This window comes from Sinohyriopsis cumingii, unplaced genomic scaffold (genome assembly GCF_028554795.1).
Source record: "Sinohyriopsis cumingii isolate HCF-2022 unplaced genomic scaffold, ASM2855479v2 utg000913l, whole genome shotgun sequence".
NCBI classification, from domain to species: domain Eukaryota; kingdom Metazoa; phylum Mollusca; class Bivalvia; order Unionida; family Unionidae; genus Sinohyriopsis; species Sinohyriopsis cumingii.
This window is the reverse complement of record NW_028315943.1, coordinates 4,467,816-4,487,369: the sequence shown is the minus strand read 5'-3', so window position 1 is coordinate 4,487,369 and position 19,554 is coordinate 4,467,816. Positions and strand designations below refer to the sequence as shown.

The window sequence follows — 19,554 nt, the reverse complement described above, 5'->3', positions numbered from 1 at the left end:
TATCAAAATTTAAATATAAGGGACATTAAAGCTACTCATAGTCTGTTGTCATAAGGTACTTTGCCTCTGAAGCTGCACCCATCAGTTTCAATAGGAACTACTTTTTTCCATCACAGAGAAAAGGGAAATTTGATACACGCACTAGTTAAATAAATGATTTAATTCTAGAAAATTTAGTTATTCATACTAAAGTTAAAAGACATCTGCTTATAATGTTCATATAATTCAAGATTTCAATAAAATTTTATCAAGTAAAAAGTAAAATTATCAATAATTTAACAGTCAGCATAAAAATCATTGACATAAATGTATATTCAATTCACTGACAATGAAATTATGACTCATAAATTGATCGACAATAATTGCAAGGTATATAGTTATAAAATTCTGTAGCATCTTTATAGAACTGTTTCATAATCTTGAATATATTATCAATCACAAAATGTCAGTCGCTTCCGATAAATCCCATAATTGTGCTTTTAATTTATACAGAACAATAATTTTTAACATATCATCACAATTTGTGACCAAAATGCCGAAATAAGAGATCAAGTTTAAATGAAATATTACTCTTTAAGAAATTAGTTACAGTCAAAATGCAACTACATGATTATTCAGAATTGTATTCACTGGTCAGCATTTCACTGAAATCCTTTTCATAATGTATTCAATTTAATCAATGCCACTTTCAGCCTTGATATCATATACGGCCTTTGAGACCCGATTCCCAGCTTTGCATGAAGTTGCAGTGGCAATTTTGTTTTCAATATGTCAGGCTAAACCGGTAATCCAAATAATCCTTGCTGGTTATAGGTTCATACTTGTTGGACCCATCCAAACATGCGATCATACAATCATCATCAGGGTGAACAAAAAATGCAAATGACTGACGACACTGACGCTTTTTCAATTCTTCTTCAGGTATTAATACTCTGTGTTTCTTTAAGAAAATGAAAGAAAAAAAACAATTATTTGTTAAAGCAATCATGTGATGGCTGAAAATAAAATGAAAAAGTGAAAGTTTGTAATCTAGATAAAAATGTTATACTTTAAAATATTAATGTACATATAAACATAAATGAAACGTGCTGAATATTATAACATGTCGACTTCATTTTAGGATCTTACCTTTCTGTAGCCTTTCTCATAATGCATGTTCAAAAGAATATCTTCATCTTCACCGTTTCTCTTTTACAGAATAGGAATACACATTTCTTGTTACAGATAAGGAATACACATTTCTTGTTACAGAAAAGGAATACACATTTCTTGTTACAGAATAAGAATACACATTTCTTGTTACAGAATAGGAATACACATTTCTTGTTACTCAATGAATGTCTTCTTAAGGATAAAAGCATCTATTACTCCATTATTTTCATTAAACCATGTAAAAAAATTATGGTGTGCCTGTATTTGTGTATGTGTGCAAAAATGTATCACAATTTCAGCTTTAGTACCTTCTTAAGTGTATGCTTCTTTCATATTATTAGTTAATATGCACAAGTGGCTTTTTGAACAAATAATGACTCGGTTCTGATATGGATAGATGCATGCATATATGGATGCATGTAGACATGGATGTTGGCAAGGAATAAATAAAGTACTGGATCTAACCGTTGCTATCAGCTTGTCAGCCGTCCATCTTTGCATGAGATCTCCAATATTAACTAGAACCGTGTCAGGAAGAGGGTTTGCAGGTATGTAAATGCCATCCACACCTCTCACCTGTAAAGGGATGTGTTTATTCATTTCTTGTTATCTTTCCAATTACTGGATGGTTTATGGGTATGTCAACTTGATTAATATCTCTCTCTCTCTCTCTCTCTCTCTATATATATATATATATAGTCAACTCCGCTTATATGCATAGCCTCGGGACTGGACTCAAGCTATGCATATAAACAGAGTATGCATTTAAGCGGAATTCATGAATATTTACAATGAAAAACAGGACCATACTTTCGCTATGCACTTAATCTGTGCAATTAAGGGATATGCATTTAAGTGGAGCCGACTGTATATATATATAGTTATAAGACAGCCAGCACAGGGTCCTGCCATACTCTGTCTTGGCAAGGTGCTTTACACTAATTTCATAGACATGCCATGACCTTTCATTTGATAACATGACAATAAGAAAATTGAACCAATCAAGTCAGTTACCAATATGTTAGCTGTTATATCTATCATTCTGTTCTTATTTATTTCCATTGATCTTCTAACTTATTGTAGGTATAGTCATCCAGTATTTATCATTGCTACTACACAGTAATCAGCAAGATAAATGAAATGTTGTCATCTATATTGCAATCTTAACTCATTTTAGATTCCGCATCTATCAACTCCACATCTATCCACTCTGCATCTATCCACTCAGACACTGCTCCTTGCATAACAGTAAGATAAAACAAAAACATTATACCTCCAAACCGCCAACATCGTCTTGGAAGAGGAGAGTAATACTTCCATAGTCTGAGTGTTCTCCACATCTCACCTGTCCAGATTTGATATCTGTAAGTAATGAACAGCTTTGTTATGCTCAACAGCACAAGTTGATAATTTTTTATTTCATTCCAACTGGCATATTTGTTTTTTTTAATACCCCTCCACAAAAATCAGTGCTACCCTTGTTCATGTACATATATGCCCTTAGACTCCCAATATTCCTGTTCAATTACGATATCTCTAGCTTTCTCGGTTGTTTCTAAACATAATGTTTTGCTTAATTATAAAATAAATTATTTGCATTACAGGCACGAAATTACAAGCTAACAGTATGAACACCAATGCTTTTGTGCTGGTCATGTAAAGATTTTGAGATGGACATCAAGGCAGACATTTTGGAGGAAGGACTGGATAATTTTACTATAGGAATATCTGTATACTGCAGGAAAGAAGAGGTTATCTCAACAAAAGATACTGACATCGTGATCCATTCATGAGAAATACCCATAATGTGATCTTTGGGATGCCAGATCAGCATCATTATCACACGGGACCAACTACAGTATAATGAGAAGTGTTTTAGTGAAAGACTCATGCTGATGCGACCATAACTTCCAGAAAAGCATCAATACCAATTTTCAACATGGCTGCCATTGCCATTATATTCATCATGAAGTTCTAGGTCTGAACACCATTTTCATTAGGAACAGCTAGAAATAATAAAAAGTATTTTTAGTGAAAACCCATTTCTGTGTTCAGTAATGATAACAATGTTTTTAAAATGGCTGCCATATTGGAGATCTGATAAGCACCATTTGCATTTAGGACTAATGACATATCATGAGAAGTCTTTCTATTATTGCATGGAAATCATTATATCCATCATGAAGGTCTAGTTCCAAACACCATTTTCATTAGAACCAGCCAGATATAATAAAAAGTATTTTTAGTGAAAACCCATTTCTGTGTTCAGTAACAATAACAATGTTTTTAAAATGGCTGCCATATTGAGATCTGATAAGCAACATTTGCATTTAGGACCAACGACATATCATGAGAAGACTTTTGGTGAAAGCATCATGTAAATTTGTCTATTGTTTTAGGATAACAAGCCATGGTAAGAGTTTCAAGATGGCGACCATATTGGAGGTGTAATTTTGTTTTGCTCCAGCATTTTAGAGCACCGCTGAAGGTGGGAAAGGCATAAGGCAATGTTGTTTGCTCCACAAGATAGCTTACTATTCATATCTGTATGGTACTAAGTGAAGAGTGTATTTGTGAGACTTTGGTATTAATTAATACTGTTCTGCAAAAGAAATGAATGATTACTGTTCAAATCTTTCAGCTATTCCACCCCAACTATGCCATGCAATAATAGTATAGGCTTGGTCATTAAGGGTCCACTTTGGAATTTTGTAGCACGTCGCAGGCTACTCCAAAATTCTAATAATGCAGAGAAAGTTAATAAACATATAAATGTCATTCACTTACTCTATTTGACATTTTTTTAGTCACTATTAGAAAAACCTGAGTGCTGTAGAAAGCCAACAGCTGATAAAAATTGATTGTTTTTGTGTGCTCTGGGTTGCTCCTGAAATAACGTCTAGTAAACTAACTTTACCTGCCGTTAATATACTGAAATAAATTTTCACAGTGTAGGCATTACTATTTTCTTAAAGTGCATTTAGTGAAATGTTTGAAAATTATAATCAGCGCAAATATAAAATTTATAACACAATTTAGAAAGTGAAAACAGTCATACTGAGGTAGCAACCATTCTGTAAGATGTAAATTTAAAAGAAAGGATTGCAGTAGCTGTGTTCATCTGTAGCCTCAAACTCAAACCAACCACCACCATCATTCATAAATTAAGCATTTCACTGATTATACCAGTTGGGGAAAAATCAACACCATCATTCATATATATATATATATATATATATATATATATATATATATAGAGAGAGAGAGAGAGAGAGAGAGACAGAGACAGAGACAGGTCTTTGAAACCTCACATTATACATTTTACTGTTTAATAACATGGTTTACCAGTTGGGAAAATCAGGGGAATAGAGTTCCATTACATTTTTAACCCTGTGAAATGAGCAACTCAAAAGCAAAAACTTAATTGTCACCTACACCTTAAATACCAATTGGTATCATAAGAATTTATTTTAATGAAAATCTGATGTGGATAACATCATCCATTCTCGAAGCCCAACCACAACAAGATTTTGAATACACAGTGAGCATAGTATTGTCACATCAGCATCATTCTCATGTAAGATCAACCAGATATTATGATGCCACTTTGTGAAAACCCGAAGTCAATATAACCATCATTTCAGGATGAGTAATCAATGCAAGATTTTCAATAAGCATGCGGTAGCGGCTATACTAGATGTCCTATAGGCATCTTTCTAATGTAGGTCCAATTTCACACTGAGATTATTGTGTGCATCAAGTCATATGGCAATACCTCCAGTTGTTGAAGAAGTAGATTGATAAAGGACAACCGATGGACGGACGAAAAGTCATTGGGTAAGCTATTCTAGCCCATGGTCAGCAGAGCTATAAAAAAAGTAAATAAATGCATGTACTTCCTGCTTAGTAAAGGTTGAAATAAGGCTGAGAAGCATACACGCTAGGTCGTATATATGGAAAATACCAAAAATGTGCGATCTCTGGTAAGTATAGATACAAGTTTCTGTGCAGAAATCATTTTCTTTTTTCATTCATTGTAATACTGACACTTTTTCCCCACTAATGATTCGGTTTCTTCTTACACATAAGTATGACCCATCTATCATGTGGAAAAAAATCCTATGTTTTCCTAGTCTTCGTTGCAGCATTTAGAAACCAAATATTGTTGTATGTTATAATTCCTCGTCAAGGCGAAACTGACCTTTTTTTTTTTTTCATGAGACGCTGTCCCGACTCCATCCCTTCTGTTGGTATACATAATGATACAATGATACGTACCGGTATAGAAACTACATACCTGAGTCTGTTAATATACATAATGATGATGTATAGAAATGACGTACTTGAATCTGTTGGTATACAGAATGGTCATGTATAGAAATTACATACTTGAGTCTGTTGATATACATAACAATCATGTACAGAAATGACGTACATACTTGAATCTGTTTGTATACACAATGGTCATATATAGAAAGTACATACTTGAGTCTGTTGATATACATAACAATCATGTACAGAAATGACGTACATACTTGAATCTGTTGGTATACACAATGGTCATGTATAGAAATTACATACATGAGTCTGCTGCTATACGTATGGAAACTACATACCGGAGTATGTTGATATACATACTAATGATGTACAAAAATGACGTACTTGAATCTGTTGGTATACACAATGGTCATGTATAGAAAGTACCTACTTGAGTCGGGTGTAATTGTGGGGTAAAACAAGCTTCTCAGTGTTGTTGCATTCGACTTCTGGCCCATACTTTTGTGACAGTCTCTTAAAAATGAACGTTCCTGCGTGAAAAAGATAATCAGCATCATCAGCTATACAAAAGAAATTGATACGACTTAAGGAGCTATATAAAAAATGTTACAGGTGTTAATAATGCCAATTACAGACGTTTCTCAGAAAAGATCAATCATATCACACAAGCAAACATGGGTAACTGATATGGTGCTCTCTCTCTCTCTCTCTCTCTCGATACATTCCGATACGTACTGATGCCTAAAAGATCTCAAGGACAGACTTCTGGCAAGAAAATCTTATAACGTGGGGGACTGCATCTTTCTACAGTTTGATTGTGCCTTAATGATGGCGGATATAAATCCAGGGTTTCATCACCCCATTCCAACATATACCAATTGCTTAAATGGCCATATGGCAAGATCACAATTACAAAAAGATACATATAAGAACTTATTGATAGTCGATCGAGTAGAATACAGGTAGTGTGAACTACTGGAAGACAAATGTGGAATCGCAAGCCTTATATAAAAGATTTCTACACTTTCATGTTTACTTTTAATTCGTCCTTTTGGGCAACTGAATTTATCCTAATAATTACTCCTCTGCGTCTCGGCAACTGCAATTATCGTAGTATTACTGTTCTGCATTTGAGGCAACTGCTCTTCCGATTCTGCATATGTCAACGGCTCTGGTGGCTTAAGTAGTAAGAGCGTCCGCCTCGGATGCGGGAGTTCGCGAGTTCGACCCCCACCCCAGTCATACAAAAGACTTTAACAAATAGTGATAACAGCTGCCTCGCTTGGCGCTTAGGATTAAAAGGTTAGTGTTAGGACTGGGCGGCCTAGTGTCAGGATAATGTGACTGGGTGGGACATGACCTACATGCCTGCGGTATGATGCCCCAGTGCTAGATATCACTATAAATTGCCACACTGCAGACATCCTATCAATATTTGTCAAATTGTTAAAGGTACGTTACCCCACTCCACACACACACACACACACACACACACAAACACAGAGGCAAATGAAAAATCCCGAGCGTTAACAAAATATACACCAACCTTTCTGAACAAGAGTCCCTCAAAGAGATTAATGCGTTACTGAATAAACGACAAGTATCTTCCATCTTTTGTTTTACTTTTAGCTTCCTATTTTTAAAAAACATTTCAGATATCATTAAAAAACTAAAACATGCCAAATTTGCCTCTTAAATAAAAAACCACCAACAAATTTGTGCATGTTGAGTCAAAATATTCGGAAGATAAATGCAATTTAAAATACCGAATACCTTGAGACTGATGTCCCAGACGAAAGCTCGTTGATCTCGTCTCAGATACTGTCAAGCTACATGCAATTGTTAGGTAAAATGTATAGTTATTATTTGAATTCGCATATTCACTACTGATTACAGTCAGAAATCTCATAAGGATTTGACCAATTAACTAGCATTTATTCAAGCTATTCTTCAGATATATCCACAAACCAGGTTTGATATAATCCATTTATCAATGTTTGTGGTAACATACGCACAAGCCAGTACATTATAAAATGACCTTTGACCTTGAAATTGATATCAGAGAGAGTACTGTATATCAACTTATTTGCTGAAATATAATAAACCATTGATCAAATTATGTTTGAAAGTCAATGTGCTCATAAGCTCACTAAGTTCTGAAATCTAAGAGGTGACGTTTTGATGTTGAACCCAAAGGTCAAGTTATTAAGCTTTCAAATTCATTCACAATACTCCTTAAATATACAAAGATACCAACCTTGGTCAACATCTATTCTTATTTTATGAAGTAATGGTGTTCAAAGCCCATGGTAAATATTTATTAAATCTAATTACAAGTCATCAAAAGTCCTTAAATGAGAACTACATGTCAATATGACCACCCACTAGGACAATATTTAAAAAGGTATTGAAGATAGCCACTATGATAGTAACATTGGATGTTAGATTACACCATTCCTTTAGGATCCACTACACTACGACACAAGTATTAGTGAAAATCTCGTGTAAGTACAACCATCCTTAATGATGATAACGCTGAGATATCAAAATGGACACCCTCGTCTCTTTTCTGGTTGTCAGATCATCTTCTTCATCAAAGCCCAATGTTATTTTGCGGGAAGAACTTCAGTAAAACTTCCATGACGATATGACAGGTGCTCTCAAATAGCAGTAGTATAAACAAAGTTATCAAGATGGTCAATTACCAGCTAAGCTGTCAGTAAGCCTGTCATTGCTTTCATCCATGACCAACTATATACTGCAAGGCTAGTTTTGGTGCAAACCATCACTCAAAACGATCCCAGTGCATAATTTGTAAAAGTATTGATTTGTTTTGTGGGTTTTTTTCGGGGGGGGGGGGATGGAATAAACGTCACTTTTAACACGTTATGGACTATAGCATATCTAGAAAATGGGAGCTAAGTGCCTTTCCCAAGAACACATAGAGGAAGCTAACCGTGGCTGGAATGAGTTCGTAGCAAACCTGCGACTCTTGGATTACTAGTTTCATGTTCTTTCAACTGAACCGTGTAAACCCTTTTAAAAGAAGACTAACAATAACAAGATTTTCAAAAAGACCATATAAGGGATCGAATCTTTATCGCAATGCCTACACCGTGTTAATAAGACAGTTATAAAAGGAAGTAAATAAAGTGACATGTTAAGTGCAATAAAATGTAAATTAAGAGAAACTGATACAAATGTCAGTCCACTCCGTTTTTAATGGCAAGACTGAAGGTGTGTCAATCTTGATTCCAAATATTAATCGTACTAAAATAGGTAGAAAAATAAAAACAAACAGATAAACAAAACTGAAGTGGGATATATGGATTTATTTTATGCTAAGCAGCGAATTACTTGATTTTCTAATTAAAATAATATTGTTATTTCACTGTAGTGAAAAAATAATATTTTTTCACTACAGGAACTACTTTTTGGGTCAGAACATACTTACCTCCCTTTGATTTTCTGTCAGTGAACTACTTTTTCCTTATGTAGTGATTGTTTTCTTTTTAATAATCCCTGTAAGTTATCCTTGAAACTTGTAGTTTGTTTGGACATATCAGTTAATTTTTATCAATCTGAATCGGAACTAATTTTGTGCGCAGGTACACAGCATAGCATAAGATGTACGGTAAACAGCTGACATTACCGTAAGAAATCTGCTAATTCCCTGTGTCACAAACTTTAGGTAGCCAACGTATGTGAGCATAAAATAAAAAGAATATTTGCTTGAAATGAGTGAATAACGGATACATTTCATCTCGTGGGTGGAAAAACTCTAGTATTTTCATCCACTCGATGAAATATATCCGTTATTCACTCGTTTAAAGAAAATATCCTCCATATAATTAAAGAGTAGAAGAAGGAACTATGTATGAACTATACCTTCAGTTCCAGACTTGTGGACAGTGCATCAAATATTCGGAACGAGAGCTTCGTGCATTGCTGGAATAATTCGTGACAAAGACCCTGAAACTCTGGTGTGCGGTCCGGCCAACACTACAAAGAAAGGGTCGTAATGAACTAAGTAAATAATGTAACGCCCCGTGTTATATATATATATATATATATATATATATATATATATATATATATATATATATATATATATATAAGACCAAAGTTCAAGACTTAAAAATGCTTTATATAAATAATAAAGGTGGGATAGAACATGCCTTTCAATATCGTATCACTTTACATCAACAGTGTGTGGCACAACAATATCAACTTCTGATAATATAGAGCATTGTGCGTCTAAACGAAAACGCAGTAATACACCATATTATGGTGAAATTAATTATATTATTTAATTCATGTGTATATTGACAGCAGAATTTATTAGATTGACTGTAACACATTCTGACATAGCGTGATCTGAGTGGGGAAAAATGATTTTAGTACTAATGTACTTGAGCAGTGTGGTGGGTGATAGCAGCGGCTTTATACAGAATTATAGCATACTTATACAACATTTAAATTCATTAGCAATCATGTAATCAGGGCCGGCGCCAGATCCGGCCAGACTATCTGGCGCCCTAGGCAAAGTTATATTCTGGCACCCCCACCCCCCTCCGAAATTATCAATTTCAAAATTTATAAACAATAATTTTTTTTTTAAATATGCGCCCCCTGAAATCAGCGCCCTAGGCGGCTGCCTAGTTTGCCTATATGGTAGCGTCGGCCCTGCATGTAATAAATCCATTTAAAATTTCTCATGATAAGTTGATTTCAGTCTTAGGATTTTAAAGTGCCAAAGTTAGTACCGGTTGTGTAAAAATATATAATTGATGGTTTTAGAATACATGCGCGAAATTCTTTTCTAGGTAGATGTTCATACTTTGCCGCTCTGGCAGCTATCTGCTAGTGAACTGACTGCCCTCGTATTTATGTATTTATAGACTCCTATTCACATCACATGACCTTAGCAATCAATGTTTGTCATCAGGGCTAGCCTCTGCGGTAACCTAGTCAACTGTTCAAACCACAGGGATTCGTTACAAAGAAAAGTTGCAGTCTCCGTCCATGAATCAAGGGATGGGGGTTCTAACCTGTAACAATATATTGTTACATGTTAGAACCCCCATCCCTTAATTCATGATACATTGTTACAGGTTAGAACCTCCCTTCCTTTATTCATGGACGGATACTCCGAACTTTCTTTGCAACGGGTCCCTGTGGTTCAAACTGCATGGAAAAATCCATCTGAACACAAGATTGAGACAGAACTATGTTGTCCTCTCAATGTCCGTGGTGTGCGTTTTCACTTTTAATCTTATTTGTATATTCATACCCATGATTACGTAGAACTGAACGAAACGACAAGCGAATTTCGATGCGAATCGGGCGAGCGTACAATGAACTGATTATGCATTGAGTCGTAATACGGTTAGAAATAGTCCCTATAAAATCCGTACTATTTTGCACATTAAGGTAAACAACAAGTTCTACATAACCAAGAACTTACAATAATGAACAGTAATATTAGTTCAAATTTATTGTTCAACAACAGTCTGACAAGAGAAATGTGATTCTTCGGCCGGGCACATTGATTACATCACTATCCTGCATCCCCGCTGTTTCGGTAACAAAGCTCCACCGGATGGTTGATGTCATTAATTTATGGACTAGCATCATATTTATGGCTTTGCTATTCCAAAATCATGGAAGGTAAGATAATTTATTTCCTAAACTATTCACAGGAAATTCCAGCACGACACACGCATAGTCCAACATGAAAATGAATATGGCACAATAACTGCTAACATGCGAACTTCTTTCCACTTAATGTTGATGTCCCAGGGCTTGTAGAACTGTTGATGTCTTTAGATGAATTCCTTGACGAACTCATGAATACTCATGACAGCAGCATGACATTACGAGGACCAGAGCAGGGTTTTATATTCACACATTTAGTATAAAACAAAGAGTACACATTTATGAGAGATGTAGATGGCGATATAAATAATGGTGGGTGGGTGGCCTATGTTCAGGAATGGAAGAAGTAATTCACACGTGGTAGATGTTTTCAGTGACAGATAAAAATGACATGATCAAATATGCCAAAGTCTTGTAGGTCAAACATAATCTCCCATCTCAACGTTTAACATTAAATAATCTTCACACATTAATTGGACAATGTGCATGCAAAACTCCATTCACAATACCATTAAGGTATTACAACATAGTGAACTTCCTTATGTTTTTCTGACTTTGTTTCATGTTTTTACATTATCATTATTAGTATTACTATTGGAAAAGGAATGTATTTCTTAATATTGCCAAGTATTTTGGCTTGTTGAGTTAGGTTTTACAATACGTGGCAAGAAGGAAACGCGGCAGTGAGCCTCTACGGTCCAGAGTTCGATTTCCGAAACAAACATTCACTTATCCAATAGATTTGATTTTCCAGCCAAAGTCGGTGGTTAGCCCCGTATTCCTCCACCTCAATGCCGATATTGCACTGACACATCAGCCGAGGGGTGGTTAGCTCCGGATTCCTCCGGCTCAATGGCGATATCACTCGGACAAACCAGCTGTCGAATACAATATATAAGTTGCATAATTTTGTTATGCAGTCGACATAAAAGTAATGTTTCAAACTCGATGTAAATTCAGTCTAGTCCGATAAATCAAAATCTGTGCTGAATCGGATGGACGACTCTAAACCGTCAAACTATATCATCACGGGTGTGGGGCTGGTTTGTCGGCCTACATTCAATCATAGACGTGCGTACCTCAGTATTTCAGGCATGCTATTTGTCGGTTACTGCACAAAGACATCAATCACTTATATTTCCTACAAAGTTCCATTTAAATTCTCGGCTTCGTCTAGTAAAGGTAATCATACTCATCGACCTTAAGTTCTAGTTTCTATGTTCCTTTTCTGACTTTTCTCTTTCTATCTTACCTTCTCGAAATTAGTATAAAAACGGCTTCTTGGTAAAGGAAAACCGCTATCAAAATGAGCACAGATAAATTTTAAAAAATCTTAAAAACACCAATGTCTGGTCCAAAGAAACGTTTTCTTACATCGCCGCCTATAGTGCACTGGAATATTGTTTCAATTAAATATAAGGAAAAGTTTAGTTGGTGTTGTTATGTGTGGTATTTCGTGTATTCAGAACGAGTTTGAAACTTAAAAAGTATAGAAAATACATTCTTAAGATTTTCCACATCTGATTACCTTGTAAAGCTTTACTTTTGCTGAGGTATCTAAATATTTAAACAAATGGTTTTGATTGAAAACCACTTCTCACCTGTGTATGTAATTTTCAACAAAGTTGCAACAAAAAGTATCCAATTTTAAAATTATTGACGTCGTCACTCCTGCCCATTGACGGATACGCTGATGATGCAGGCGATAGAGAGCGAAAGAGAACAAAAACAGGAAAACGGTGAAGAATACTTGAACGTTTTGGTGATGGCTTTAAATTTATTGTGCAAAATAGGATAATACGGTCTTTCCGATTTTGGATACGCCTTTTAATTAAGTCCATTTCTCTCTCAAACATTTTGACACGGAAATACAAACACATATCATTCAGTGAAACTTGTCTCGTGGAAACCTATAAATAAAGGACAAATGTTATCCTGAACAATATTTAATAACAGTTTCTTACTTCTCTGACCTGCTTAACCCCCCTCCCCCCACTATATATATATATATATATATATATATATATATATATATATATATATATATACACACACAGACAGATTTCACTGCACACAACCAATTGTGAAATTGAATTCGATACTAAAGATGGCTTTATGTACATCACTGTCGTCTGCAGGAGTAAAATTGAAGGCCTTCTTGTAAACTGCTGGTCAATCTGGATCTAATCTCACGATAGAGAGAGATATAAAGAATAACTCTTAAAAAGGAAAACAGTTTGTTGTCTAATATAAACAGGTTTCACTGTACACGACCAACTGTTAAATCGAATTCGATACAATACTTAAGATGGCTTTACGTACCTTATTGTCGTCTGCTGGAGTAAAATTGAAGGCCTCCTTGTAGTCCCCTGGTCTCTCTGGATTTAACCTAGTATCAGTAATGAAAGTTAATCAACTCACACACCATGTACATAAGACAAGGGTTCTGCGGAAGGCTTAATCTCGTCTGCTAATTTTTTTTACATATAATATATATCTACTGGCGTCCTATTATTAACAGCAACAATACTAACTTAATGTTACTTTTCAAAGTCAGCCGTCAGTATATTCTCAACCCTTCAACATACAGATTTTCCAATTTTTTGATCTAAAAGAAACAAACATTAAAGTCGAAGGAATACGAATAGTTTGTCGCGTTTACCGTTCCTAAACTTAGCCATTTAGGGCAGAGGTCCTCGCCCAGCTGAACCATTTATCGTCATCAGCCATCATGGCGCTTGAATATATTTATTTGAGAGATCTGGTTTATTTCAATAAATGAATTTCCTTTTTTAATATACATTTGTGTAACTAACATATTGGTAGTAATAATCAACCTGCATCATTAAAATTGCTGTCCAAATGTTTCCTAAATAGGTGCATCTCAAATTAAATTAAAGTAAAGACTCCAAAAGGATGCTTAGGCGCAAATAAAAATAAGCATCTGTTACACAACCTGCATTTTTAAAAATAAATAATTCATTTATTTTGCTGACCACTCACTCACTCATCTATAATTACTAATGTTTTTTTTGTAATTCTTGCTGATATTATTGTTATGGTCATTACAGAAAAATATAAATTATCACCGATAGAAACCACGGATGCACCATTTTACCTTATTTAAGGGATGTCGCTGTTGCTCCTCCTTTTGTATGTCAATACCAAGAAGGCTGTCATTCTTTGATCAGAGTTGAAATTAATTAAGCGCGAGATCGAATATTTTCAGGCAAAGTAATTTGAACGCTTTCTTTTATGTTCATTATTTGTCTAGTGTCTGATTTGCAATGGTCTTTAACAAAGACTCAATAACAGTTGAAAGTATCTGGGCTAGTTACAAACTTGTTTTGCTCTTTTCGTTCTCAGTTTCCTGCATTTACCTTTATCCATACCTGACACACGCGATCTCTTACTGGATCCTGTGCACTTGAATAGACTATTATTCGCCACGAGAGTTGTTTTCCTTTCGCGCGCGCGCGTGTGTGTCAAAAGCCTTAACACAACAAAGACGCAGCCGTATGCAGTGGAAAAGCGATATATGTGTTTTGTCTTCATGTTACTTGTCATGTTCAGTAACTGTTTTTGTTGATATTTAAATGAGAGAGAGAGAGAGAGAGAGAGAGAGAGAGAGAGAGAACATTTATTGCAATAATATCTTTACATCAATTTTGCTACAGGGTATTCTGGACACAATCGTTATCGAATCAAGACAGTATGGATTTTTGTGGACATGGAGATTCCGTGTAGATAAATTCGCTTCTTTATAAAGGTAAAGTTCTCTCTCCCTCTCTCTCAAACACACACACACACACACACACAGAGACAAACACACCACGGAAACACATATGTACTTGTCGTATGACATATGCATAATAATGTGCAGTAAACATTCCAAAGTGATCACTGTGAAATGCATCAAAAATAAATACCTCCCGATGATCCTTGTGGATGAAAATATTTTTAAAATGATTCATAAAAATGTGTACTGAAAATTAGTTTCATAATTCAAGTTTTAACCCAAAATTTGAGAAAATGAATTATACATTTTTCAAACAAAGCCCAACGGATTTCGATTATCACATACACCCATAAGATGAATTGCCATTTCCCACCCTGTATTTGATATCTTTACTTTTTTGTTGGGGAAGTGGTTGTATTGGGTTTACGCCATTTCTCAGCACAGTATAGGCATTATGTGGTGGCTGTTGGGGGTGTCAAAAGTATCCAAATGTACGTATCTATATCGGGATGGGAAAGTACCGAGGAAACTCGGACTAGTACATTGACAGATACACACTTTAAAGAATACATACTAAATCAGACACGAATATGTGCTTGTACAAGCCCCAAATACAATTCATATATCCTAGTTTTCTTACCGTTCTCTTTCCAGGGCCACCCAGCCAAAGTTAGAGTCTTGAGGACGAGCATATTTATGTTTGTACTCAACTGGCTGCTCAAAAAAGCCCCTGGACGTCTTTCGGAATGCTTCGATCTGAATTCATAAATAACTGCAGATAAGCTCACAATAATGTGTCACGCGCATGTACATGTAATGGTGATTTTTACATCCGGGTATTTTAAGGCAACACTTCACTTGCCGAATTGATAAACCTGGCTTTTATCTTTATGAAAATCATATAACTCTGCGTACTACAATATGCCAACAAAGTATAAGATATGCTAGTTTGAAGACTTGTTGCTACAAATTTCATTAAACGTTCAAAAAAACATACGGATTTGTGCTGCAAAATACTTTAGTCGGAATGACTAAAGAGATTGAGCTCTAATCGCATTTAATATATCAATTATTCTTATGGGATTGGTCGGTTGATGTTTAATGGTAGTAATTTCGGTTTGCACGATATACACATTAGTTTACCCCAGAATCAAGTGCCTGTGTCTGGGGCAGACTGCAGAGGCTTACGCGACCTGGTCTGGGCAGGATTTGAAACCGAGCCCTTTAAGTCTGTTAACATGTACGCCAACCTGTCAGCCACCGCCTTTCTATCCGTAAAGGAAACAATCCGTAAGTTTACTATTGTATCGTCAAAGGCATTCGGCCAGTCAGATAGTCCGAGTTTCCTCTGACCCTTGCCACCCCATTTTTTTAAAAATACATTTGGACATTTATGTTGGGGTGTAGGGTCGGAGCGCATTTGGTGTCGGCATGGGGTAGCCGCTTTCTAGCCGACCCAGCACACTTGAACGACCTTTCATCGAGATACACCTGCATGAATATGATTTATTTTCTCAAAAATCGTGAGCATAGTATTCGTCATGTCTTTAATCCGCTGACAGACGAGAAGAAAGTACGTCGTTGCTGAAATTTTACCTGCATCTGGTCATTTGCATTCAGAGTCACATGACTATACAACTCTCGGAACCTACATGTCAATGACATAAGACGTCATATAGTCACGTGATATCGAGAATATACCAATTTCCCCAAGTTGTCGTTCATAGAATTTGGACATATTATATAGAAGTCACATAATGTTTGTAAATAAATATAATGCACACTTAATTCTCAACATATTTTTTCTGAGTACAACGAACAGAAACATGTCGGTATTGCAGCAGGGTGGAGAAAACCATTTTCAAGAAGTACCGAGCACGTGTCAGCGATGTTTTTGTTCGTGTCACGTGACTACCAAATTGACACGTGCTCTTCGTAGTGAATCTGGTTTTCTTCAACTTTTTGCAACATTTACAGATTTGCGTCATTGTTTTCACAATTAATATTTTGAGAAGTTTGTTTTTTCATTTTTCTATAAAAATTACATGACTTTTATTTATATGTTCGATTTGTTTTCCTACAGCAACTCTAGAAATGGTCTGTTGTTGATATCACGTGACTGTATGACCTCTGATGTCATTGAGATGTAGGTTACGAGAGCTGTGTAGTCACGTGACTAGGAATACAACTGGCCAGATCCAGGTCAAATGTTAGCAACGATGTACTTTCGTCTCGTGTATCAGCGGATTAAAGACATAACGAATGCTATGATCGCAATTTCTGAGAAAATAAATCATATTCCTATCGATTTCATGCAGACAGAGCTCGATGAAAGGTAGTTCAAGTGTGCTGGGTCGGCTAGAAAGCGGCTACCCCATGCCGACACCAAATGGTGTCGGCAAATTCCAACTTTTCGATAGGGAATGCGCTCTGACCCTACACCCCAACATAAATGTCCAGATGGGGTGGCAAGGGTCAGAGAAAACTCGGACTACCAGTCACAATCCGTGTTCTGGCAAACTGCTCCTGGTGTGGTTCTCTCGCTTCTCTCAAAACGCCATCTTCACCAAAAGCTGATATCGCAACATTCTGGCATCAACTCAATGTTAAGCCTTAAGCCAGCAACCCTAGCACTGTTATTGTTAACCTATTTTTTGTCGCTTAAAATCAACAGAAAGCGTAACTGAAATGACTTCTCAAAACGAGGCTGACACTACAGTCACATATTGTGTACTAGCAATGCTGTTAGTTACGTAATTCACGGAAGAACTGTTTTGTAAATGTGAAGTGGTGAAGAGGGTTTTTTTTGTACCCCTTAAAGCAGTGGTTCAGTTTTTCGCGTACCACTTTAACATCCCTGACGTTCTCCGCAGCTAATGCTCTTTCTTAATGTCGGCCAACTACAGTAAACCTTTCCGAGGTCCGCTTGAATGGAGCTCGCGGACCACAAGTGGTCCGCGTACCTACCTCAGTTTGAGCACAGGGGCTCGTATAATTTTTCACAATTTAACAACGAGTAAATGCATGTACTACTTTATAAGAATGCAAGGGAGCACACTTCTCTCAATTCTCGCGCGACCTGTGTCAAATCATCGCTGATAAGTCAAGCTACATTTCGCGTAGCATAATAACAAATTTGGTACCGATGTTTAGGTTGGGCATTCGACTTCGTATGCTTATCCAAGGTTTGGCTTAGTCCTACAATGTAAGACATAGCACATGTTGTTTTTGTTTTAGTGCTCACAACAGAACTAGCGTCAAGGTCTTACATATAGGACTAGGTTTGGCTTATAAATATACGTTTAAGGAATGCCAGAGCCCCTGTCTTTCTCACTTAGCCCATATATAATACAGATAAGTAGCAACTTACTAATGGTTTAACTCTCTCTCTCTCTCTCTCTCTCTCTCGTGGTTAATCTGTGAAATATTTCATTTAATGCAAACCGAAACTTCTATACCAGACCTAGCTCAACCACAGGGGCTCGTTACAAAGAAAATCAAGGGATGGGGGTTTACAGGTTAGAACCCCCATCCCTTTATTTTCTCTGTAACGAGCTCCTGTGGCCCAGCCCAGTTGGTCTCCGCTACTAATAATGTACGTGTTTTTTTTTTTTTTAAAGCGGAGATGTACTTGTTGGTCTATACGACACTGTATGTCTGTGAGCTAGCAAGCGATCTGATGAAATTAGGTTACAAATTCTAGTTCACAATCTGTCGTCTGATTCACGAACATATTAATGACATTACTGAACAAAAATAGCTCACCAGTGCAGAGGGAATCCTATGGTTTTTCAAGTAACAAAATCCAACAGTTCTAAACGCTTCCTCTATTTGTGATCCCACTTTTTTGAATAGGGAACGTTCCTTATCTCCAAGTGGTTCGCCCTCTTCGACATCTAATCCAGTGAAATCAATGATCGGAATACCCATTAGTGGTTAATTTTACCTGAATGCTGTCTACTACCTACATATACTCCGTCTGTAATCTGACCTTACTGCATCGGGTTTTTCAAATGCATCCACTGTTTACAACATGGTATTCGCTATCAATGTCCAGTGTCTGCTCTCAAGCCCACAAAGCCTAGGTCATCGAACGGTCAATAGCCATGCCGCATAACGACAAGGTAGACTGACGGTCAACTCCGTTCACAACAACCCTACTATACTGATGAATCTAATTGGCCATTATATTTAGCTTAATAATATCAACTATCTCTATTTCTAAATGAGATAACATTATTTTCCCAACTGACGTCATACAAAAAACTGACCGCACGCTTTGCTTCTACGAAACCTGGACTACATCTGACCATTCCAATCACTAAATTAAGGGTGTTTAATTTATGAAACTTTCACAAAAAAGTGAATTAACGCTGAAAAAGTCTACTCTTTTCCTAAACAACGTATTTTCTTCAAGAAGATCTGTTAGCAAATATTCTCAATATATCTAATGCAGATAGCATAAACCCTGATCGAACACGTCTCCAAGAAACAACGAAAAATAACATATTTAATGCAGATAGCATAAATCCTGATCGAACATGTCTCCAAGAAACAAAGAAAAACTATATTTTTGTCAGTTATTATTTTCTTTTAATTGGATATTTTTTGAAACCTTAAGAAAAAATAAAACTTTAGTGAATAAAAGGATATAGTCAATTGGTTCTTTCTACAAATTAGAGCAATGATATTTCTTTGAGATATTTGGCGGCCGGATTTTTAAAAAT

The 19,554-nt window shown here is 36.1% G+C and overlaps 2 protein-coding genes across 3 annotated transcripts in view; one reads left to right on the top strand and one right to left on the bottom strand.

Annotated features, from left to right (window-relative positions):
* Window positions 1–142: 142 nt before the first annotated feature.
* On the bottom strand, window positions 143–18,990 carry LOC149773074 (uncharacterized). Of its 2 annotated transcripts, XM_089946916.1 has the most exons (8): window positions 18,593–18,986; window positions 15,468–15,583; window positions 13,411–13,477; window positions 9,319–9,432; window positions 5,861–5,960; window positions 2,426–2,514; window positions 1,618–1,728; window positions 143–940 (listed from the first exon to the last, which is right to left on the bottom strand). In XM_089946916.1, the coding sequence occupies exons 1-8, from the start codon at window positions 18,755–18,757 to the stop codon at window positions 764–766; spliced, it is 939 nt and encodes a 312-aa protein (XP_089803042.1). In that variant the 5' UTR covers window positions 18,758–18,986; the 3' UTR covers window positions 143–763. The 2 variants fall into 2 exon arrangements, with proteins under 2 accessions (XP_089803042.1, XP_089803043.1); XM_089946917.1 differs by lacking the exon at window positions 1,618–1,728 and having other exon boundaries at window positions 18,593–18,990.
* Window positions 14,543–19,554, top strand: part of LOC149773073 (heat shock 70 kDa protein 12B-like) — a 128,555-nt gene continuing 123,543 nt past the window's right edge. Inside the window, exon 1 of the mRNA XM_089946914.1 lies at window positions 14,543–14,857. The gene's annotated coding sequence lies outside the window, so the exon portion shown is untranslated. The remainder of the gene's footprint in view (window positions 14,858–19,554) is intronic.

Coding starts and splice junctions, on each gene's coding strand:
- LOC149773074 (XM_089946916.1), bottom strand. CDS start 18,757: ATGGGTATTCCGATCATTGATTTCACTGGATTAGATGTCGAAGAGGGC. Junction 9,433..13,410: donor CTCCAGCAGACGACAATAAG/GTACGTAAAGCC, acceptor CTTTCTTTGTAG/TGTTGGCCGGACCGCACACC. Junction 5,961..9,318: donor CCACAAGTCTGGAACTGAAG/GTATAGTTCATA, acceptor TTTTTCACGCAG/GAACGTTCATTTTTAAGAGA.